The sequence below is a fragment of the Oryzias latipes genome, chromosome 8 (assembly GCF_053564925.1).
Source record: "Oryzias latipes strain Hd-rR chromosome 8, Olatipes_Hd-rR_3.1".
Lineage (NCBI taxonomy): Eukaryota > Metazoa > Chordata > Actinopteri > Beloniformes > Adrianichthyidae > Oryzias > Oryzias latipes.
The window spans coordinates 27,404,926-27,429,126 of NC_136244.1; the positions used below are offsets into that span (position 1 = coordinate 27,404,926).

Genomic DNA, 24,201 nt, shown 5'->3' on the forward strand with positions numbered 1-24,201 from the left:
CGCAGCTCAGGTCAGCAGAGACGGTGATCCCAGGATCCCTGCTGAGGACCACAGACCACCAGCTAACCTCGAGTCAGAGACCCGCGGCGCCCCCACAGGTCTGCGGCATGACCCTGAAAGTGTTTGTGACCTGCCTGGTTCACCTCCAACCACAGCTGCTAATTGACCTTTGACCCAGAACAAAAATGTTTCCTTCAAAATGAATTTAAGTGTTCAGAGTGGATTGGCAGTTTCAGTTTTGGGGGGTAAATCTGTCATCAGATGAGTTCAAACCAGAGCTTTCACTTCCTCCCGACCGGTTTCACTCTTCATGTTTCAGATTTCCACCGGAAGGACAAAAAAATGAGATAAAAACCAAACCAAACAGAAAATGTATGTCAGTAAAAAAAGATGCTTTTTATTCAATGGTTTTCCTTTTTTTATGAAAATATTCCTTATTTTTTTTCTTTTCCTTCATTTTGCATTTTCTTCACAGCTGCTTCTATCCTGACACCCCCCCCCCGCTGCAGCTTCTCATGTTTCAGTCTCGGTTTTGTTCCTTTTTGTGGATTTCTGGCCCCTTTGTCTCCAGCGTTGGGATCCGGAACAACCCCTCGTCTCTGCAGGACCGGCTCTCATGGGCATCTTGGCACTTTTCCGGTTTGGACTCTGACGTTTACAGCCTCAGATCTGGCGTTCCGTCCAACCGTCAGTGCGTCTCTGAAAAAGGAGTTTGTGGGTTTTGTTTGACTCTCCTGGAACATCTTCCTCATCGGTCGCTTTTGTATGATGGGGTCCAAAGGTTTTTTTTTTGTCAGAACTGGAATGTTTGTATCTTTTATAAATGAAGTGAGTGATGCTCTACATGTGTCTTGTTGGCAGTGGGCGGGGCCTGCTCAGACTCCCTGATATCAGAGCAGACCTTTTGGGGGAGGAGTCAGATTCTGGGTCTTTTGTTTTCACGTTGGAGGTAAATATGTGTTTTCATCTAAACACAGAAACATCTGTTGGTCTTTCTGGATTTGAACAGATTTCACAAATCAAGCTGTGCGTCCACTGCTTTGTCAGTTTGAGATGAAGTGCAGATGTAAAGGATCTAGATGTAGACACACACCTCCTTCTCTCAGCACTGTTCTTCCCCCAGACAGTCTGTGTTCTCCCCCAGGTCCACGGACCCCGGAGCTGGCCTCATCTTTCCCCGTCCCGTTCCCAGTCCGGGACCACCAACAATGAGGCCCGCTCTGGCGGCGCTCTGGCCGGGGTAGACCTCCACGGTGCTGGAGATGGACTGGAGGGAGCGGTCCTGGAAGTAGTGGTAGGCCTCCTGGTCCAGGTAGCTGTGCTCCTCGCGGAGGCCCTGCTCGAACAGCTTACGCTTGTGCCGGAACTCGATGACCGTCTTGGTGTAGGAGTTGAGGGTGGTGACGGAGGCCGCCATGCAGCAGGTGAAGGAACCCCAGGCCATGCTGGACGGGAAAAGACAAAGATGGAGAGGACTTTTCTATTAAACCGCCTGACCGACGGATGCAGAGACTCTGGAGCCACACAGTCTCTTCCTTGTTATGGTACATGCAAACATTTCTTGTCTTTGAAAAACAAAGAACACAATGCAAAGACAGGAGAAACGAAAACTGACAAAGAACAAAAATCTGCATTTTCTGTTGAGTCGGTTGGGAGGATGGAGTTTGTTTCTATCGGCTTCAGCCTGTGGGGTTTTAGTTTCATCGCCTCCGGTGATGTTTCCTCCTTCAGTGACGGTTTCAGCTCAGACAGCAGCTGCACCAACGAGCAACAAGGTCTTCTCTGGATAATTACCTGAGTTATGGACCTGTCAATCACTGCAGACCTGAACCCGCCCGTTCACAGTCATGTGACTGGATGAAGTGTTTCCATCCCGCTGCAGAGCTGCAGCAGAGACTCTGCAAACGCTCAGGTTCTGCAGATTTGTTCTGTTTTTGGCCATTTGTGTGCTGTATGGTGGAGGGGGTCGATTATTCTTTCAACTTTCTCTGCATGAAACTCCGAATGCAACAAACTACGTTTGTGTCATGAAAAACAGAGAAAAAAAACAGTCAAATGCCAAAAATCTGTCAAATGGAAACTGACTTTCCCGTATTTCCTGCAACGATTGCCCCCCCCCCCCCCCCCCCCCCCGTCACAAATGATTACACTTTGTTTTGAAACACGTCTGCTGTATGAACCTTCTGACCAAGATTCTTCTCTGTGCTAACCCAAACGGAGCACAGGGGGCAGTATTGCAGCGGGGGAATCATAAATGCGTCTGCTGTGCTGCTGTGGAGAAGAAACACCACGAATGTGTGAATTTAACGAGATACACAAATAGTCTGAGTGGGATTTGAATGATTGCTATCTAGAGCGGCTGACCCCTGGGAGCATAGTGTGTGTGTGCGTGTGTGTGCGTGTGTGTGTGTGTGTGTGTGCGTGTGTGTGCGTGTGTGTGTGTGTGTGAGTGTGTGCGTGAGACTGACCAGAACGACCAGCCGTAGTCCCAGCTGTGAGGCCTCCAGTCCTCGGGCCCCAAACTGACGGTGATCTGAAACACCTGAGTGTACATCATGTGAGCCACCATACCTAAAAGACCTGCAGCACATACACACACACAAACACACACACACCCACACACACACACACACACACACACTGATTATCTATGAGGTCCAAGCGCCACAGTGAAACCACCACTGTTCTGCAGGATCACGTCTGCATAGGAATGAAGCGTTTTCAGTTGTCTGTGTTCTCTGGCCCTCCCAGAACCCAGCCTGGACCCCCCCACCCCCAGACAATTACAGAAGCAAACAGCGGTAAATCGGTTCTGCTCCGAGCTGCAGCTCATAAATCATAACATGTATAATTAGCCCAATTAGTCATCACACAGAATCAATTGAGTTCATGCACCAGACGTCCCATCAAGTAGAACCAGGGAAATAATCAACCATGAAAAACAGGAGCTGCAGCGCCAGTCATGTGACATCAGGCTGACGCTCACACACCTCACAGACCAGCATTCTGTAAAGATGCCGTCTAAATGTGGCCTCGCTTAACCGACCTGATGAGGTTCTACGTCTCTGCACCTTAAAGATCTCCGACTTTGTTGGATCATTTCAGAGAAGTGCGGCGTCATATGGATGTGATCACTAAACGTGGCGTTAAGCCATGGACCGCCCCTCAAACTAAAGTGTGGCACGCTGCCACCTGCAACGTGAAGCTACAGAGAAAACACTGAAGTCACCCGTGTGTTTGCCGATCGTGTTTACAATGATGCTGGAATCTAGTTTTCATTCAAAATGTACCATGAAGGTTTGAAAATGTTATTTCCTTTAGAACATTTGGTTTAAAACACACAACAGGAATTATGACACATGCCAGCTGGAGAAAATCCAGCTGGAGGTTTGCCTGTGTTCATGGATTTTTATTTGTGTTTGTTTTGTTTTTGGATTAACTCATTTCTATTTTTGTTTGCACACTTTTGATCTTTGTTTATAAAACATAAAAAAAACTTATCATCTCAATCTTTTGGGATTTTTCGCAGTAAACAATGAAAACATTTTCCAATCTGTATTGAGTTTTTGCACAGTTTTAGGGTCCTTATGTAATTTTTGTGTAATATAATAAAAAAATATGTGTAATAAAAAGTAGCTGGGCTTGGGCATTAAAGCATTGGCACCATGACTGTTTTGGAGTTCAAATATTAGAGCAAAGTGCAGCAGTGAAAATGCTGAAAAAGGCCCGGACCACCAAAGGACCACCATCGTTCCTGCCACACCTTCATCACGTATGATCAAAGAATCCCAACAGCCGATGGAAAGAAGAAGACGTGTCAGAGAAGAAACACTGGTTTTCTTCAAGTGCTAAAGGTGGCTTCAGCTCTTCAAATAATCACCTTTCCAGAAGCTTGAAAGCCAACATCAGTGTCCTTTCTGTTCACTTACCAGACAGTACGGTGAAGACGGCGGCGAAGGCGTTGAGTTTGAGGCCGTCGATGACGTTGCTGGAGTGGAAAAGCTCGACGCACATGAGGCTGAAGCCGACCACCAGCAGAAGGATGTAGAGAACCTCCGACACCACCGACAGCCACAGCACACCTGCAAACAGCAAGCAGGCCGTTTCCTGTGGCTCTCACATAAATAAGGTGGAAACGTGAAGCTGAAGCTCAAAGCTGGAGCTTCTGCTGCACGTCAGCATGTTGACTTTTTTCTAAAGAACACGCTCCTCCAAGGGGTGGTCATCAAAGTAACGCTTTGTCTCACAAAGACCGAACATCAGCAAAAATCCTGAACCCCAGAGCAGATCCCTGAGGAATCCCCGTCTCTGATGTCATTGAAATGTCACCAGCCTTTAGCTGACATATCCAGGAGCCTCCTTACATCATTCAGACCAGAAGATTCCATCCTTTCTGACCCAAAACTTTCTTCCAAATGAAATGTTTCAAAGGAAAAGGTTTTTCTAACAGGAAGAAGTGAACGAGCAGGGATTCAGCGTCTGCTTTCTCACTAAGGATGAGGATCATTTCCCTTCAGGGAGGACTTATTCTACAACAATCAACCAATGGAATGAGCTAAAGTCAAAATCATCAAAGGTTTAAACTCAAAGATTCGGTCTTTGCTCTCAGCATCAAATATCTTTCAAATCTGTGAGGGTTTTTCGTTCCAGTTCAGTCGTCCTGTTCTTGATTATAAGCTCCTGCTCTCAATCTCAGTCGGCTTCTTTCCTTTATGCGACGATACAACAAACTCGGTTTGTGCTTCCTGCCTTCCACATCCCTGACATGCAGACAAAACCAACAGAAACCTGCAGTTTTCTAGACTCAGACTGATGGCAGATGTTTCATCAGCATCTGGACCTGGATCACTCAAAGCTCAGATGAAAGCCTGACCGATCCTCAGAGGATCACGGCGCTCCTCTGCAGGCAGGACGTGGCGGCGAGCAGGTGAGAGATCTGCCTCTGATGGGGCCGCAGGAGCAGGGGTGGCGTTTGATGTCTCCACCAGCTCCGTTCTGCAGAGACGATGTCCTATCAGAGGCTTGTATCCCCACGCGGCGCTCTCTGCCCTCTGGTAACGCGCACATCTCCTCACGTCTGAGCAGAGTTAGCCGGCCTCCTGCAGATGTGGCCGAGAGCCACAGGCTGGGTTTGCAGGCTGCAGGATCTCCCATCTGACACTGATGGCTGCTGATTTTATGGCTCTTCAGGCGCATTTTTTTTTTTTAATAGTAAGGGTAATGGCAACATTTAAGGCTTTTAAAAAGCATCAGAGACAGCTCCAGGCACATTTCAGAAAGCTTTGTTCTGCTGGGACTGAGATCTTCCCCATAATGAAGGAAAAAAGTCCCTCCATCAGTCATCAGCAGCCATCATTAGCATCCGTCTTCCTGCTTGCAGGATGGAGGCGCGTTCTTCCCTCCAGCTCGGAGCGCTTTGCTGCTTCGCTTTGACGGCTTTTCAGACAGAACATCCCAGGAAGATTAGGGAACGTTTTTCAGGCAGAAAATGTCTGTTTCATGGATTTGAAACGCTCCAGAAGTATTAAAAATCTTTCAGAAAAACAGTCAAATCAATGGCTTTTCTGAAATGAATTCACAGACGGCAGAAGATCGTCTTTGTGGACCCTCAGCCTGATCACATCTGAGCTCTTCATTTCTGAATGGAAGAGTCTTTAAAGATCTGGGGCCTCATTTATAAACGTTGCGTACGCACAAAAGAAGGCGTACGCCACTCTCTACGCAATAGTTGAGATTTATAAAAAGCAAACTTGACGGGAAAATGTGCGGTCCTTCACGCTCTGACCCAGGCGTACGCACAAAAACGGGTGAAATGAGAAACGGCGGCGCCGTCGGCAGATGGAAGAAACACGGGAAAGTGAAAATGACAAAACTGCCTCTCAGAAATAACATGAAGACTTCACAAAGCAAGTCTGACAATTAACAGCTACACCAACACCCGTTTGATCGATCAGCAGTGAAACAAACAAAAAAATATCAAACGAAAATTACAACAGAAATTCAAATGAACACTTATTTGCAGAAAGAAAAGTGAAATATGTTCTGCAATATTGGCATGTTGTGCAATTCATCCTCATAAATAATATAGTTAACAGAACGAAATAATGTACAAAACTGATATTCTCGTCAGTGTGTCCGTCTGGCGGAGCAGATATAGGTGCGGGCGTGTGGACGGACGGACAGATGTACTAATTGTCCACTGGGGAAATTTGTCTTCATATTAAAACATTTCTTCATAAGCTATGGAATTATGGTATTCATGCATGTATTCATGCCTTTAGTTAGTTTTATTTTTGATAAAACAATGTATGGCGTATGTCTCAGCCATTCAGAAAGCAACAAGAAATTACATTTGCTGATCAATTTCCCATTTCCACGTGGATTATTACCAACATCTGTAGCTTGTCAGATGTAATTAAATGGAGGGAAATAAAATGCCCCATCACAATGTGTAATGACGCACAATGGCTGATCTTGCGCTCTTAGAAGATGTGGCAAATGGAAGAATTCAGAGTGAACGCATCTTTAGACAGCAAGAAGACTTGCTGGCAAACGAGGACGACTGGCTTATGAGCCGGTTCCGACTTCCTCCAGCCGTCCTGTTGGACCTCTGCGGGCTTTTGGGCCCGGCGTTACAGAGGAGCACTCGCAGGAACCACGCGTGTCACCCGGTGCATCTGGCGCTCCGGTCCCCCCGGCGCAAGCATCTAGCGCTCCTTCTGTCCCAGTGAATAAGAAACAGCTTAGAAGAACCTTAACTGACCGTTCTGTGTCTGAGTTTAAACACACAGTTCAGCCAGTACTTAGTGATATTCTGAGAAAATACTCTGAGACCAGCTCCCATAGTATCAGTCCTAGTATAAATGACCACTTTGTTAATGATGCCTTACAAGCCCTCAGGAGTACACTCCATGTTGTTGCCCCCTTGAAACCTAAGTTCGTCAGACAAAACCGAGTAGCACCGTGGTTTAACGCTGAAACTCGTTCTCTTAAACGAGAAACCCGTAAGTTGGAAAGAGAATGGTGCCGCTCCGGTTCAGAGCAGTCTCTGGATATCTGGAAACATAGCCTATTAAATTATAAAAAAGCTCTGCGTAGAGCTAGAAGCCAGTACTATTCAACCTTAATATCAGAGAATGGAATTAATCCAAGATTTCTTTTTAGCACTATTGCTAAATTAACTCGCAGTCAGAGCTCAGTAGAACCACATGTTCCTGTTTCTCTCAGCTCTGATGATTTTCTTACATTTTTCGATAGTAAAATCTCAAATATTAGACATAAGTTGAATCAAGTTATTCCTACTATCAGCCCAGAACAGGCTGAAGTGGTAGAAGTGGAGGCATCCATAGAAACCTCTGTAACATTAGACTGCTTCACTGCTGTGGATCAAGTGGAAATAACATCAATTATTACGTCCTCCAAATCCTTAACGTGTCTGTTAGACCCAATTCCCACTAGACTTTTTAAAGAAACTTTTCCCCTAATTAATGATCCCATATTAACAATGATAAATGCCTCTCTGGAAACGGGTTACGTGCCACAGTCTTTTAAATATGCAGTTGTTAAACCTCTTCTGAAAAAGCCCAGTTTGGATCCTAGCATCTTGGCCAACTATAGACCGATATCAAACCTCCCCTTTATTTCTAAAATCCTAGAAAGAGTTGTAGTTAAGCAGCTTTACTGCCACCTACAGGACAACAGCCACTTTGAAGACTTTCAGTCGGGGTTTAGACCTCACCACAGTACGGAAACTGCACTAGTTAGAGTCTCTAATGACTTGTTATTGGCCTCAGAAAAGGGACTACTTTCTATTCTGGTCCTGTTGGACCTCAGTGCAGCCTTTGACACTATCGACCACGGTATTTTACTCCATAGATTAGAGCAGGACATAGGGATCAGAGGATCTGCTCTCCAGTGGTTTAAATCCTATTTATCTGATAGGTACCAGTTTGTTAATGTAAATGGCCATTCCTCTCAGTGCACTCGAGTCAACTATGGAGTCCCACAGGGCTCAGTCTTGGGACCGATCCTGTTTACGCTTTATATGCTACCCCTAGGAAACATAATCAGGAAACACAGCATTAATTTTCATTGTTATGCTGACGATACACAGTTGTATTTATCCATGAAGCCTGACCAGAATGACCAGATAGAGAAACTGAACGCCTGCATCAGTGACATCAAGACCTGGATGACAATTAATTACCTCCTCTTGAACCCAGAAAAAACTGAGGTCATTATACTTGGTCCTAAAAACCTCAGAGATGCTCTGTCTGCTCAGATAGTCTCCCTGGATGACATAAGTATAGCCCCCAATTCCACAGTTAGAAACCTTGGGGTTTTACTTGACCAGGATTTATCATTTAAGGCTCACATATCTCAGGCGTGTAGAACTGCCTTTTTTCACCTGCGGAATATTGCTAAGATCAGAAATATACTTTCTAAGAGTGATGCTGAAAAACTCATCCATGCATTTGTTACGTCGAGGCTGGATTACTGTAACTCCTTGTTAGCAGCGTGTCCTAAGAGTTCCTTAAGAAGTCTCCAGCTTGTTCAGAACGCAGCTGCTAGATTGTTAGCTGGAACCAGCAGAAGAGGTCACATCACTCCTGTGTTAGTTTCACTCCATTGGCTCCCAGTTGATTCCAGAATCAAGTTCAAGATCCTCCTGTTAACCTATAAGGCCTTACATGGAATGGCCCCGTCCTATATTAAGGACCTCATAGTCCCTTACCAACCAATCAGAACACTTCACTCACTAACAGCAGGACTGCTTGTGGTTCCTAGAATTAGTAAAAGTACGGTTGGAGGTAGAGCGTTTAGCCACCAAGTCCCTGTCTTATGGAATAAACTCCCAGCTCATGTAAGAGAGGCCGACTCAGTTTCTACATTCAAAGCTAGACTGAAAACATTCCTCTTTGGACAGGCTTATTGTCAGACTAGTTAGTATTCAGAGATTATTTAACTTAATGTTAATTTGTTTAAATTAAACTTAATAATAACTATTTCTTTTAAAAGGCTGCTAGAAGTTGAAGCTGGGGTAACTATGGTGCACTGGGGTTCTGTCCTCTTTCCTTTTTTACTTCTACCCTTCCTCTCCTCTATTCTTGATCATAATTTATCATTTAGTTCTCCATGCCTCTGTTTGGTGCAGTGCGATTCATGTATTGTCCCTCTTTTCCTCTCCCCTCCTGGGGAGTGGGAGTGCTTCCAGACTCCAGTTGGCTCATCCGTGCTCCAGTTCCTGACCGTCTACCTCGTCTTTGCTCCTGCTCCTACACCTGGCTGTGGATCCTGCCTCTGGCTCATCTCTGGCTCGTCTCTGCTCTGTACCTGACCGAGTACCTCGTCTCTGCTCCTGCTCCTACACCTGGCTGTGGTTCCTGTCTCCGGCTTGACTCGCGCCTTTGACTGTCCCCACAACCACGGCTGGATGAAGCTCGTCTGCTGGACTTTTATATATGTAGTTGTAGATTTAGATAAGTTAATTCTTCTCTAAGAGTTCTGGTAAATCGCCTGTCCGTCCTGGGGGAGGATCCCTCCTTCATGTGGACACCCCTGAGGTTTCTTCGTTTTTTCCGGAATCCGTTTTTTTTGGGAGTTTTTCCTTACCGCGAAGGGGGGTCTAAGGGCAGGGATGCCAGTATAGTTTAGTCAGTTTGTTAGTTCATTTTAGTATTTTCCTATTGAACTCTTTGTATTCGTGATCCTTTTGATTTCATGTTTTACTTCGAAGCCCATCGAGACGACTGTTGTTGTGATTTTGGGCTATACAATTAAAATGGAATTGAATTGAATTGAAATCGATTGAACCTGACCACTACGTATAAAATGTTTTCTGCCTCTTCCTGCTGATCTGCATCCTGAGGGTAAATAATCCTCCAAATCAAAGGTTTTCTGTGGTTTTATATCATATCCTGACTGGAACTAAAAGATCTAAATCTGTAGCATTTCCTTTGTTTTTGGAAAGCCGCCCCCCCTGCCCACGGGACAACGGGCTGACATATTGCATCCCTGTGTGCGAGGCAAGGTCGCCCTCTTCCATCCATCACCTGCTCCGCCCCTGAGCCGGACTCCTCTTCCTACAGATGGCAGCTGAAGCCACCAGAGAACTTTTTTTTTTATCAACAGACGCCATGAAACGTCGGCGCAGAGGCCACACACATAAATGAACCTCCTCTGTCTTCCACTTAGTGAAAAGCTCCTCACAAAGTTCCTCCATTCAGCGCTGGAACCGTTTTCTACATGCAGATGGGATGTAAGTGTTGTGTTTTCATGTTTTGGTTGGTAAAAACATCAAGGAAAACACAGAGTTCTGGTTTCATCTCATGAAGCCTGGATGAGAACATGAGGTGTCATCTCATTTTCTCTGAGCTGCAGGCTCCAATAACCCCCATAAATCAAAAATGACAGCGCGCCAGAAAAAAAAACATGCTGGCTTCAGATCAATTAGTCCGCCTCATTTTCTCTCAGGAGGCTGGAAACATTTTCAGCCTCATTTCAGGGAATTCCTACAGATTTCTAAAGGGATCAAAGCACATTTATTCATATTTGCACTAATGTAAAAAAACAAACTGTTGTTCTGAACTGAACATGTTAAAATGAGAACTTTTGTCTTTCAACAGCTCCCTGTAGGGGGCGCCACAGCCGATCACCCACCTCCATCTAACCTAGAGATTATTGTTGTGTGTGAAACATTGTTTCTCTATTTTAAATAAAAATCTGTAAAAACTTTCAGGGTGTGAAACAACAGCCCAACTTCCAGATTGAAGCACTTTAGAGAAACGATCAGCATTAACCAGCCAGGAGGTTTAGTACACGACATGGACCAACCTTAGAACAGAGGTAAACACACAGGAAGTCAGCTCCAAAACCGTATTTCCTGTGAGGTTAAACTTCAAGTCTTTAACCTGTTCTGGATGTTGTTGTTTTTTTAAACTTCTTTTTAGTTTTTGTTGGAGGAAGATATAACAAAGTGTGAGTTTGATTGACTGCTTCTCCAATGATCAGAAAGTTTGGTAAGTTCATGTCCGGCTGAGATGACGGCAACCATCAAAAAGTGGCTTCAATATCTGCTGATGCCAGGTCAGCAGGTCATGTGACCAAATGTCTTCTGCTGTCTGATCATAAGAAAAACGTGTTCTAGTTTAGTCTGGTCAGGGAACCTGAGGGCTGAAGGTTTCCACACTGATACATACGTCATCTCTGCAGCCTTTTCAGCTCCTGCTGGTGCTGTTTTTTCTTTCTTGTCATCCTTTTTTACCCCCCCCTCCCCCCTTTGTTGATGTTTTGGGTAAAAGCCCAGCGCTGGTCCTTCTCCGGTTCCGGGTCACTTTCACTGCGACCTCCACAGTAGTTTGAGTCCATCCATTAGTCGGCCCTCCAACCCGGAGCTGCACGCCGGTCATGTGACCGGCTCTCTTTGGGCTTTCAATCCTCTTCTCTCCTCATCATAAACTCTCCCCCGCTGCAGACCCGTAAACTGTGCCGGCTCACTTAAGGAGGGAAACAATCTGTGCAATTCTTCACGTGAACGCCGCTCCAGCGGCTGGAAGACGTGGCCCCGGAGTGAACCTTCGCTCTCAGGCGTTAAAAAACCCCAACTTTATGTGAACTCAATCAAAAAATCTCATTTCCCTCTCTGCGGGCTCACTCATCCGAGAGGTCCTGACAAACACTCGGATGTGTGTTTGGGTTTGGCGGGGAACAGGTGGGGAGCGGCGACGGGGCCTAACGACCGTCATTACTCACCTCTCTCTGAGGCCGGGGCCAGATCAATGAAGCTCCGACACTTCTCACCTGAGAGGGGAGTGGGGGGGGGGGGGGAGAAACAAAGGTAAGAGGGTGAGTTTAAAGGAGGGGGGCAGAGGAGAACAAGGAAAGAGAAAAAAACTAATGAAAAACGGAGGAAAAAAGGCGGAACAAGAGAATCAAAGTTTAACTTTACTGGAAAACACAAAAAATGTTAACAGATTTTTTGGGTTGAGACGGCGCCCCTCATGGAGGCACGGCATTGGTTTGTTTGGAGGATGTCCACCAGTAAACATGGGGAGGTGCTATCATGTGGCGCTTCTGATAATGGAAGTGTAACTAGTACGTCTCTGATTGGTTAAATATGGAAGGTGCAATAAAATGCTCCAAACTAAAGACTGATGTGCATTTGGCGCACAAACACACGACACAATAACACACACAAAAACTGCTTGGCTTAAGTGTCACCCAAGAAAACCACTGATCCAAGCAGACCACTTAACCCCTTTAAAAATCCCGGACGAGCCCCCATTCTGCTGCTGAGTCCTGCATAAACGTGCTTAAAAGGTCCTGGTTTGCTTTGCAGACACAAAACTCAGTTCTTCATTAAACTTTGCTTCACCGTCGCCTGCTCAACTATTCTGGACTCTCCTGTGGTCAACGAGTCCTCAACAAGTCTCTCATCTTTGTGCTTGAAGCGTCTCGTCACGCACGAGAGAGCGTCCAGCCGGCAGAGAACTCACACCCCCACACAGCTCAGAATCCAAACAGTCTGCCTTCATCTAATCAGATGCACAGCGCAGAGATTTAATGGCGGTTTCCTGCGGTGGAGCCATCAAACGCTCCGGTCTGGAGCAGAAAAGCCTCCTTCCTCTTGGCTTCATTATGTTTCTTCGGCGCAGAGAGTTCAGGAGCTCGTGGGAGCTGCAGGGTCACAGATCAGCAGCGGCAACATGAGCCATAACTCAGCCCGCGCCATGTCATCGACAACGAGCGGCTCCATCAGTAACCAATGAGCCGCCCTCACACCGGCAGAGCTCCCGAACCAAACCTGCTAATGAAGCTTTGTCTGAGGAATGCAGAGAACGTGGTTCACTCCACACTGAAAGGATCGAAACCACAAAACATCAGTGGAGATGTTTGTCTTTGCACAGAAGACACAAACTTTACTCTGAGAAGCAACAGAAATAATATTACTGAAGCAGTCAGGACGCGCTTTAGACTCAGAGAAGACACACCCACCTCATTTACATATTTGAACTAAAATGACCAAAGCTATTTCACTGAGTGTGAGAAAACAAAGGTTTATGATTCAGCAATAAATAGGAATATTAAAAGTAGGATGTGTCCTTTTTTCGTTATTTATGTTCTCCTTTTCTGTCCTCCATACATGAAGGGGGCGCCACGACGGTTTACATCCAAACGAACACAGCTGAGACTCAGCAGCAACATTTTCACAGAGAAAACATTTTATTTTCACTAACGTTTAGAATGTCTTCATTCGGTTTTAAAACCGTTTAGAAATGTGAGTTTTTGTGCATCAAACAAACCAAAAAAAAGGCAGATTTTCTATGACAGTTCGTCAAACAAAGGTGAACGGCTCTGATTAGGACATGAATTAAAAATGTAATTAGAGCATCTGTGACCTGATGACACGACCGACATCATCATCATCCTATAACCTCTCTGACATCCACAGCACCATGCTCTGGAACATACACCCCCCAAAAGTCTGACGACGAATAGAAACAATCCCTTTCCCGTCTGCCAGGTTTCCTTCTGCTTTGTCTCCCAGCTTCATCTTTTAGTTCCTTCAAAGATTTTTCTGTGTTTAACAGAAATCCCCTGCAGCTCGGCAGCCTGTTTAATCAGGGATCCGATGTCGTTTGGAGGTTAATTGCGGCTCTGATGAGCGTGAATGTTCTCGTCAAACTGCATTTGACCCACTTCTGCAGATCAGACCTGAAATATGAGATCTCAGAGATCCTTCACGTCACCTAAGCCTTCATAACAGATTCAACGTTCACAGCTGTTGCTGATATTATATCTACAGTTTTTTAATACAGGGAGGCAACAATGAGGTAGAAAGATCACAACACTGTAAAAATGGAAGAACGACTTTCAAAGCAGGAAAGCATGTCAAAAGTGACGAGATCTAAAACAAATCCTTTAAAATCCTCAAAACTGAACACAAGTCAAGTCTGTGTGATGATTTTAATGCTGTGTTCAAGTCTGCGTGTTAATTTCAGCGCTGATTTCAAGTCTGCGTGTTGATTTTAGTGCTGTGTTCAAGTCTGCGTGTTGATTTTAGTGCTGTGTTCAAGTCTGCGTGTTGATTTCAGTGCTGTGTTCAAGTCTGTGTGTTCATGTCAGTGCTGTGTTCAAGACTGCCTGTTGATTTCAGGGCTGTGTTCATGGCTTTCTGTTGATTTCAGCGCTGTGTTCAAGTCTGTGTGTTCATGTCAGTGCTGTGTTCAAGTGTGAAGTCTAATGTTACTATTGACTCCGAATAGACTAGCAGATCCACATAACCATTCACTATTGTGAGAGGAAATCACTCAGATCTTGTCTGACGTTCTCCTTTATTAGCTGACATTATTCATTTACAAGTGGAAAGTCAAATCCTTGTTTTTCTGCTCTGCTTGTCAGATTGTAGCACCGCAGTGAGCCGACATCTCCAACTAACCAATATGGCGTCCAACTTTGCATAAGCAACCAGCTAGCGTAGCGACTCTAGCCTACGTTACTCATTGATTTCAGTGCTGTGTTCAAGTCTGTGTGTTGATTTCAGTGCTGTGTTCAAGTCTGCGTGTTGATTTTAGTGCTGTGTTCAAGTCTGCGTGTTGATTTTAGTGCTGTGTTCAAGTCTGTGTGTTGATTTCAGTGCTGTGTTCAAGACTGCCTGTTGATTTCAGGGCTGTGTTCATGGCTTTCTGTTGATTTCAGCGCTGTGTTCAAGTCTGCGTGTTCATGTCAGTGCTGTGTTCAAGTGTGAAGTCTAATGTTACTATTGACTCCGAATAGACTAGCAGATCCACATAACCATTCACTATTGTGAGAGGAAATCACTCAGATCTTGTCTGACGTTCTCCTTTATTAGCTGACATTATTCATTTACTAGTGGAAAGTCAAATTCTTGTTTTTCTGCTCTGCTTGTCAGATTGTAGCACCGCAGTGAGCCGACATCTCCAACTAACCAATATGGCGTCCAACTTTGTATACGCAACCAGCTAGCGTAGCGACTCTAGCCTACGTTACTCATTGATTTCAGTGCTGTGTTCAAGTCTGTGTGTTGATTTCAGTGCTGTGTTCAAGTCTGCGTGTTGATTTTAGTGCTGTGTTCAAGTCTGCGTGTTGATTTTAGTGCTGTGTTCAAGTCTGTGTGTTGATTTCAGTGCTGTGTTCAAGACTGCCTGTTGATTTCAGGGCTGTGTTCATGGCTTTCTGTTGATTTCAGCGCTGTGTTCAAGTCTGCGTGTTCATGTCAGTGCTGTGTTCAAGTGTGAAGTCTAATGTTACTATTGACTCCGAATAGACTAGCAGATCCACATAACCATTCACTATTGTGAGAGGAAATCACTCAGATCTTGTCTGACGTTCTCCTTTATTAGCTGACATTATTCATTTACTAGTGGAAAGTCAAATTCTTGTTTTTCTGCTCTGCTTGTCAGATTGTAGCACCGCAGTGAGCCGACATCTCCAACTAACCAATATGGCGTCCAACTTTGCATACGCAACCAGCTAGCGTAGCGACTCTAGCCTACGTTACTCATTGATTTCAGTGCTGTGTTCAAGTCTGCATGTAGATTTCAGCACTGTGTTCTTCTGCTTGTTGCTCGTGGGATTGGCAGCATCAAAGCTGCACAGAACCATCAGAACAAGAACTGAACCAGAACCACATTGATTCAAAAACACAGAGAGTGGAGGTTTGTGGGTCCAGAACAGCACTGACCTGATGAACCGGGTTTGGGTCAGGGGCTAAAGCGGCTGCCGGCTCTTCCGGCTCTTTCTTTAACGGCCCGATGCGGCTGCAGGACTGGGTTCTGCTGCCTTTGGTGCCTCGTTTTACTGAAGAATTCTTCCAGGTTTTTTCTAAAGTTCTGTATCTTAAAGCGACTGAAGCAGACGTGGACGGACTTTAGGAGGTTAAGCAAAGTTTACTAGTTTACAGAAAAACCAGCTGATCATTCCAATGAACTGAAGTCTTTTCTTGGATTAAGAAATCCTCTTCTTATTACGACACCGTCAGAATCACTGCCAAACGGCTGATGTAATGAAGCGGGTCACACAGGTCTGCCTCTATCAGGGGGGTGGAGAGGATGAGACGGACCTGATGGAGCATCAGAAGCTGCAGAAAGCTGAGACTGACGGTTGCAAACGATTCAGATTTTCCCCTAAAAATACAAAAATGTTCAAACTGTTGGAGGATTAAAAGCTGCACAAATTCTCCACTAAATAACCAGAACGTTCTGATCCACTGATTTACATTTAAAATACTCTGGAAGCTCAACATGTATGCTGATGATGCTCTGATTCCGATCTATTCAAGTCTTAACGTTTTTAGTGTTGGGGGGGGGGGGGGGGTCCTCTGGTCCAGACCTCGGTTCACTTCACTGTGTTCAGATTAGGAACGAAGGAATCGCAGCAAATGAACTGGACTCTGAACTCCATCCGGACTCAGCAGAACATTTAGTGGTACTTCTGATTGAGTCAGACCAGCGTTTCTTTGTTATTGTTTTTGGTCATTTATACAGGATAACAGTATTTTTTCAGTTGCTGTAGTCCAACTTTAACCAAAAGTACATCTCCCACCAAATCTGGAAAATCAACCACCAAATTTCAAAGATTTTCTTCAGAGTTTTTTGGGAAGGAAATAAAATTGAAGAAGCTTTTGGAGAAATCCAACATAAACACAAAGTTTCCACCAGTTCCACACTGACACAGTTTTCAGGGAGTCAAGCTCAAAAATAGCAGAGCTTGGATTTTTGAAAGACTTTTTCTCAGAGCTGTGGTGCTTTTTGGGCAAATTTAATTAAAAAAAACCTGCTAAAGTGTCAGTAAAAGTTACAAACAGAAAAAGTCCAAAACAACATGCTTATACGTTAATTGAAGACTCTAATTTGTACCTTTGTGTGCATGTGTGTCTGTGATTGTGTGGTCCTGCAACAGACTTGTGACCTGATCAGGGTGTACCCCGCTTTCGCCCAATAGTAGCTGGGACAGACCCGGGCAACACCCTTTCGGGGTTAATAGGTTGGACGGCTGGATGGACTTCCACCCTGAAACCACTGAATGTTGGACTGAACCAAAGTTTGAAAGCAAACCTTCATGAAGCTGCACTTTTACTGGCTGTTTCTGGACAATGAAGACGTTGACACCAAAGAGGCCCCAGGGAAGGTTTGAAATCTTAGGATTTCTCATGAGAATAAGCCCAATAAAACAGATTTTTATGATATAAAGTTCTTTTTGTTTCAGTTTCCAAACTAATGGCTTGTCGCGCTCTAGCAGCGCTCGTCCAGTAGGTGGCAGCACTAACAGAAGCTCAATATGAGTTGAGTCTGCGTCTTGACAGCTAAAACGATGCACACACTGTTGGTTTTCTCCCAGATGATAAAAGATAATCACAAATTAAAGATTTTAAGGGTCATTTATGTTAAGATATTAACAATAAAAACTGCTTTGAATCTTTTCTTTCGTTTAATGAAAGAAAAAAAGGACGTTTATCTGTGGAGGTTTCCTGACTCCTCGTTTAGTTTGAACTCAGATTCCACTTTCCAAACCAAAAGAGGGTCCGGTTGTGTTCCCAAAAGGGCTGGCCTCCTCTGGACATTAAATACATTTATACATCAAATACGTTTTTCCAGTGCCTTCTGTGCGCTTTTACGCACAGACCTCTTGCGCGCGTAAAAGCGAGCCAATGCTCTGATTCACAGAAAGTTCTGCCGCTCACTGATGCCGAACTCTTTCGAACCTTAGACACGCCTCAGAAACGCGCGCGGCAGAGGCTGCGTTCTTGGGGAGGCGTTTGGAGCAACTTCCTGCGCATTCTCTGATCTCGGTCCGGGCCGTGGTTTGGTTTCGCGGACGCGCGCACGCACCTGCCTCGTTGATGTTCTCCTCACAGGAGTACCAGATGCCGGTATGGAAGCGGCGGAACAGGAAGCGGTCGTCCCCGGTCTCCCAGCTGTAGTGCACTTTGCTTGGATCCGTCTCGTTCACGCCGTAGTCGATGCAGTTGTGGCGCCGCTGCTTGCTGCAGTTGGGCTTGGGCACGCGCTGGGTCCCCTCGCACCAGTGGGTGGTGATGAAGGCGGTGGTGGAGAAGAGGAGCGCGAGCAGGTTGAGGGACACCGACATCAGCGCGCGGCATTTCCGCGTGGTCTTCATGATGTCCTGGAGGCGAAGCCGCGGAACTTCGTCCGTTCATCCGAGCGGGGGCCTCAGGGTGGAGAGGGGGTGCATGGCACGGAGAGGACGCACGGCGGAGTTACGCGCGCCTCCTTCCAGCTGGTCTCTGGGCTCAGTTGGGAGGTGGGGATGGGGGGTGAGGGGGCTCGTGCCACAAACAAAAATGATCAGATGCACTCTAAATCTGCGTCACATTCAGACCCCACACCCCCGGACTCAGAGGCGGTCCTTTCTACCGAGAGCAGGACGCTCGGAGTGTGTTTGTGTGGTGGGGGTACCAGGAGTCCCCCTCCCCCACCCCCTCTCCCGTGCGTCATCACTCGCCATAGTCCACCCTCCAACCTTCATCCACCCTCCTCTTCTTTTTTTTTTATCCGGTCCAGGAAAAAACGCGCCGCATCCGAAAGTCCTTCGTTCCGCGTCTTCAGACAACAAATTCCTCACCAGTTTGATTCAAAAACTGTTTTTATTTATAGATCATTTTGGCTACAAAAATACGATTTTAGGACGTTTATTTTGTTAAAAATCCATTCTAGTGGAGTATAACTGCCACATTCACGTTAAATTCCACCCATCCTGAACCCGTTTTGTCCCTTTCGGCGTCACGGGGTTGCTGGAGCCTATCCCCGCCACCGTTGGGCGATGACAGGGGACGTCCTGGACAGGTCGCCAGTCTGTCGCAGGGCAACAATCACACACCCATGCACACACACATTCACACCTGGGACAATAGATCAACCAAACCTATGATGTATATTTTTAGACGGTGGGAGGAAGCCGGAGAAAACCAACGCACGCACAGGGCCAACATGCAAACTCCACACAAAAAAGTCCCATAAGCTCAAATTGCCTTTCTGAGTATTTCTTTGCCCAAATCGATGTGAACCAGGAGCGGACGGAAAAATGCAGTTTGAAAAAGTTCTTATTTGACGTCGAAAATACTCTGGGCGTGCCACAGGCTCCCTGCTACAAGCTGTCAGCAACCGCAAAGGGGCGGGGTTGCTTCATGACAACAGTCCCGCCCACAATTCAGAGGTAACTCGCCAAAAACGGCGTCATCATCATTAAAATTCCACTGGGAACGCTTAGAAAATCCAGTTCAGCCAATAAATGAAATTAAGAGGAAAAATTAAACATATTCTGAGGTTCTGTTGATTTTCTAAATGTATTTTTTTCCTAATTTTCAGAGCATTTTGTGTTTCTGTAAATTTGAAAGTATTACAGTAGATTGTCAGTGAAGGATGTTAGAGCCAGCCGTTCTTCACCGATCAGCCGGGGGGAATAAAAATCAGAAGTGGCGAGGTGGAGCTGCGCTCTGCATGAATCCATCACCTGATGATCCGACCCTTAGAATCAATACAGCCTCCGTGCACGTGCATGTGCATGTGTGTGATCCAGACGGATGAAACGGTTCACATGCCAGGATATGCCGTCGGATTCATCAGCTGTCAAAGGTTTCACCTGTTAATCATTGATTATTAACAAACAAACAAAACGTCTTTACTTAGACATCAACTTAAGCTTCACTCAATGTTTCTATGAAACCTACAAACCCTCAACAATGGATTCAGTTATTCGGCAGAGAAGTGTTTTTCATGGAGCTTAGTCCGGACAGAAACGGTCTTATTCTGACGTCTTCGTGGTCTGAAGGCTTTAGATGGAGCCTTGATCTGGTTCCTTCCTACTCCTGATGCATCCGTCATGCGTTCACACTGAACGGGATTCGCTCGTCAAATTCCCATCGACCACGGCGAATATGCTGCTGGCCGCCTGTTTGAAGATGTTGCTGTATGTGGGAGGAGCTTCTGCCAGATGTCTTTAGCCTGGATTCATACATCAATTTTCCTTTGAAGATTTTGTTTGTATTTTTTCAGACAAAAATGCATTTTTTAACATTTTTAAAGTGAGAATTGGATTTCAGGAAGGACAGTTCCACCTGTGTTAGTTTGAGCCGCAGGTTATGTGGAAACCACTTTAATTCTTTTCGGTCTTATCTGTTCACGTTCTGACTAAATAAACTGTGGGTGATTTTCTGCTGCGCAGAAATCCACCCTGCAGGTTTCTGTTGGCTCATAAAAGATAAGTCAGGTCAAGAGAATGTAGGAGACAAATTAAAAAAATACCATTGACAGATAAATGACAGTATCATCTGCATAGTGCAGAATTTGACTGCAGCTCTTAATTCAGCTGTGGAGATGTAGAACCTTCCTTCATAGGTCTGAACGGGCTCAAAGGCATCTGATTCGATGTTCATGTTCTTTACGTCTGCATGAGAATCTCCTCCATGTGTTCTTCCAGTCCTGTTGGTTTTTAACCCCCACGCTCATCAGAGGAGGACGCCACGTCTCTCTTAGAAGACATACAGAGACATTATATAATCTTTGCCCTCGCCTGCCACTCGGCTAATCCTCGTTCATCAGTGCAGCTAACACCACTCTGGCTCAGGTTCAAGACTAATCAAGGAGAGATGACTCCTTCATGCAGCATCTGTTTATTCTGAATTTGAATGAATTCAAATCAGTTTTGATGATCAAACTCATAAAAATGCTTCAAATGCAACAAAAAAAACAGATTTCAGTTTTGAGTTTGACAGACGGACGTGGAATCCAATAAAAACTGTCAAACACTTGATTAACAGAGATTTCTAAAAATGTTACCCATGATGCAATGCACAACCAGATTCAAAACTGTCAGCAGTCCTTCAAAAATATGTCAAAATTCATTCTAGCTAATGAAAAAAACATAAACTCAGATTTCTAAATGCAAAAACATTTCAAGTTGGATTTGACTTTGCAGCAAACGCCTTGTTTTTCTTTTCTTTTACTATCCTTTAATCATTTTGATTTTCAGGCTGCTTTTCATCTGAATCCAGTCCGGCTTTTATGGCTGACCACAAAAAACCCACAGCTGAGGGGGTGGAGCCACGTTCAGTTTATGGAAGTGTAATGATGCCAGCAGAGGTTAAATGTAAAGGAAAGTCACACAAATGACAGCTTCAATGTAAACCCATGAATGACTGGAGCTGAATCTGTGCCCAAATGAAAATTTCATCTTTTTTAGGCAGGAGTGCATGAATGAAAGTAGAATGAAAGCCTCTCAGAAATATTGTTTTGGAAGAATTTTAAGCACATCCAACACACAACAGCTCTGTCGCTGTGACCGTGCTGCAGGAAACTCAGGGCTAAATCAACAAAATCCAGAGTCACCTCCAGGTTCATATTAAGATAAGATAAAGATACTTTATTGATCCCAGCTTGGTAAATTGGGTTGTTGCAGCGTCAAGGTTAGGCTCAAAGATACAAACACACAAACAATAGACGACAACAGAGAACAGAACAATCAATCAGAAGAAACATCAGTGATAAACAGTTGGTTTGCATGACAGCTCTGGAGAAAAACAGACTTAAATGAGTTTATCTATTGCACATGGATGATGAGTTCTAGAGTCCAATGGAGTGAGGTAGGAATGGTTTCCTGTAGCGGTTGGTGTGACAGTGAAGCTGCCTTAGCCTCTTGGAGAAGAAGCTCCGCTGACCATCAAGAACAGGATGGAGAGGATGCTCCGGATATCCATGATGGATACGAGCTCATTTAAAGTCCTCCTCTCCATCACAGCTTCAAACGTGTCCATTTTACATCCGATTACGGTGCCAGCTCTTCTGATTAATTTGTTTAGTGTCCCTGGCAGATATGCTGCCCCCCCAGCAGACCACCGAGAAGAACAGAGTGCTGACCATAACAGACTGGTAGAACATCTCAAGCATCCTGCTGCACACGTTGAAGGACCTTCATGGCTTCAGCTGAGTCATCACTCCTCCAAGATGGAAGAAATCCTGTTTTTACTCTGCAGGAATTGGAATTTAAGGCTGGAGAAAATGGGATTAACATGTCTGAATTAAAGATGGTATCTGCTGGAACTGACAGGTTAGAGGGCAGCAGGCTCCGCCCCTTCCTGGAGCAGGTAACCCAAGAGCAGCCGTCAAGAATCAAATCCAGGCAGATCTCAGCTGCTTCACTTTTTCCAATTATAAACCTGGATTAGGGGGGTGGGGTTGGGGGGTCTTCACTGATAGATGACATTTATGTAAATTGGCTTCTAGCGTCTGGATGTGGGTGAAGGAGGAACATCGAGGTGGGGGGGCATCAGCAATCCTGTTGTGGTCATGTGACTTCTGAGCTACTCTTCATTAAACCCAAACGTCCCATCAAAGCTGATTTTTTTTTTCTTTACTTCAAAAAAAAACATTTTAATGTCACAGAGAAAAATATAATAATTGACTATAGTGCAGCTCGTATTGATGGTTCAGGGCTGCTTTCTTTATATTTGACCATATAAGTGCACGATGTCTAAATAACCTAAATAACCAGAAATTGACATCAAAGGAGTTTTGATATTTTTTTTATGTTGAGGAAAAAATGACAATGAGAAGGAAAACCTTATTACATAAAGGAAAAAAAATCCCCAAATACTGTTTTGATCTGAATATCAAATGTCTTCATCATTTCAAGCAAAATCTAAAAACCTGTGTTGTTTTCTAGGACATAGTTTCTGCAGAGCGGCAGGAGTTCACACCCCCAACCTAACATTAAAGGCATCCATCCGTCCAGTTCTGATCCAGATTCCAGCTCAGATGAGGAAAACAGAGACGTTCATGGATCTGTTGGTCTGCAGATGGATGATCAGAAAGGGGCGGAGCATGGAGCCTGTGGCCCCGCCCACTGCAAAGGTTCAGTGATTGATCCGTCAGCTCTTTGTTCAGGCTAAAAGTTCTTCTGCTTCCCCTCCTCTTCAAATCTCAGACGTCATTGTTCAGTCGATGATGTCACACAACGCCGACCTTTTCTGCTTTCTTACTTTCACTTTGATTACTGGAATTTACTTTTCTAACCAGAAACTATATTTTTAATGTTTTGTTTTTTGGAATTTTGTTTTGATTTTTTAAATGTAATGCTGTTTTTTATTTGGTCTCCTTTTTCATTTTTGTTTTTTGCATTGAGTGATTTGTTGATGTGATTTGCACTTCAGGGCCACCGTAGTTTCTGGACTGGAAATGTCTTCAGTCAAATCAAATTAGGTTTAACCAGAAAACAACTGAGAACAAACTCAGCTTCTGCAAAATTCCCAATCAGAATATAATCCCAGCAGTTCACAAACCCAAACAAACACCAATAATATAGAAGATTTCCCCACAGAAGAGGAAAAAAGCCACGTGAGAAGCAGAATCAGTGAGTTGGTGAAAAAGTCTCATCCCAGCGTTTCCCTCAGTGCAGAGCTTTGGCTGCACGCTGACCTGCAGCCTATTATCCCCTCGGCTGAGCCTCCTCTGCTTTCCCGGCTAATCTAATGGAGCTTTCCGTCTATCTGCTCCTGGCAGCCAATCGCTGCAGGTCTCCAGCAAAATGACTGTCATTCCGAACGCCACTCGCAGTATTTTCATTAAATCCTTATCAGGTTGTTTTCCCCCAAATTCTCCAAATTATAAAAACCCCTGTGGGGTGGGGGGTGGGGGGGTGGGGGTTGAGGGGGAGGCCTGTGGAACGACACCGCGGGTGCGAGTTGAAAAAGTTCTCTGAAAAATGAAGTAGTGGGTCCAGAGAAAACTCCCCACAAACAGACAGATGGCGTGGAGCCTTCAATCTATTTACAAAAGTTTAATCAGCTTATGAAGTTTCACACACAGATTGTAAAAGCTGCAAACATTTAATCATCTCTAATCACCCAGGAATGACTGAGCGTTTTTATGATCAGATTTCCCGTTAAAAGCTGCTCAAACCCACAAAACCTGAACCAGAGCCAAAACCTGGTCTGACGGACTCAAACCGTCAGATGGAAGTCAGGCATTCAGCAAAGTTTCCTGTTTTTCAAAGCAATCAATTATTAATCAATCAATCAGTTTGTTATTTGTATAGCACTTATGAAAGCAGAGGCATAAATGTATGTAAAGAAACAATAAAATAAATTGAACAATAAAAGAAAAACATAATAAATGTACAAGCTGGCCCACTAGATCTGCTCACTGGAGTTAAAAACCTGACTAAAAG

General features: G+C 44.8%; 1 protein-coding gene across 1 annotated transcript; it reads right to left on the bottom strand.

Moving 5' to 3' along the window:
* Positions 1-376: 376 nt before the first annotated feature.
* On the bottom strand, positions 377-18,323 carry gsg1l (gsg1-like). Its single transcript, XM_023957254.2, has 5 exons — positions 17,850-18,323; positions 11,752-11,799; positions 3,930-4,082; positions 2,469-2,580; positions 377-1,445 (listed from the first exon to the last, which is right to left on the bottom strand). Exons 1-5 carry the CDS (start codon positions 18,136-18,138, stop codon positions 1,103-1,105), a joined length of 945 nt encoding a protein of 314 aa, XP_023813022.1. The 5' UTR covers positions 18,139-18,323; the 3' UTR covers positions 377-1,102.
* Positions 18,324-24,201: the final 5,878 nt, after the last annotated feature.

Coding starts and splice junctions, on each gene's coding strand:
- gsg1l (XM_023957254.2), bottom strand. CDS start 18,138: ATGAAGACCACGCGGAAATGCCGCGCGCTGATGTCGGTGTCCCTCAAC. Junction 11,800..17,849: donor GGAGAACATCAACGAGGCAG/GTGCGTGCGCGC, acceptor CTCCCCTCTCAG/GTGAGAAGTGTCGGAGCTTC. Junction 1,446..2,468: donor GACTACGGCTGGTCGTTCTG/GTCAGTCTCACG, acceptor TTTCCCGTCCAG/CATGGCCTGGGGTTCCTTCA.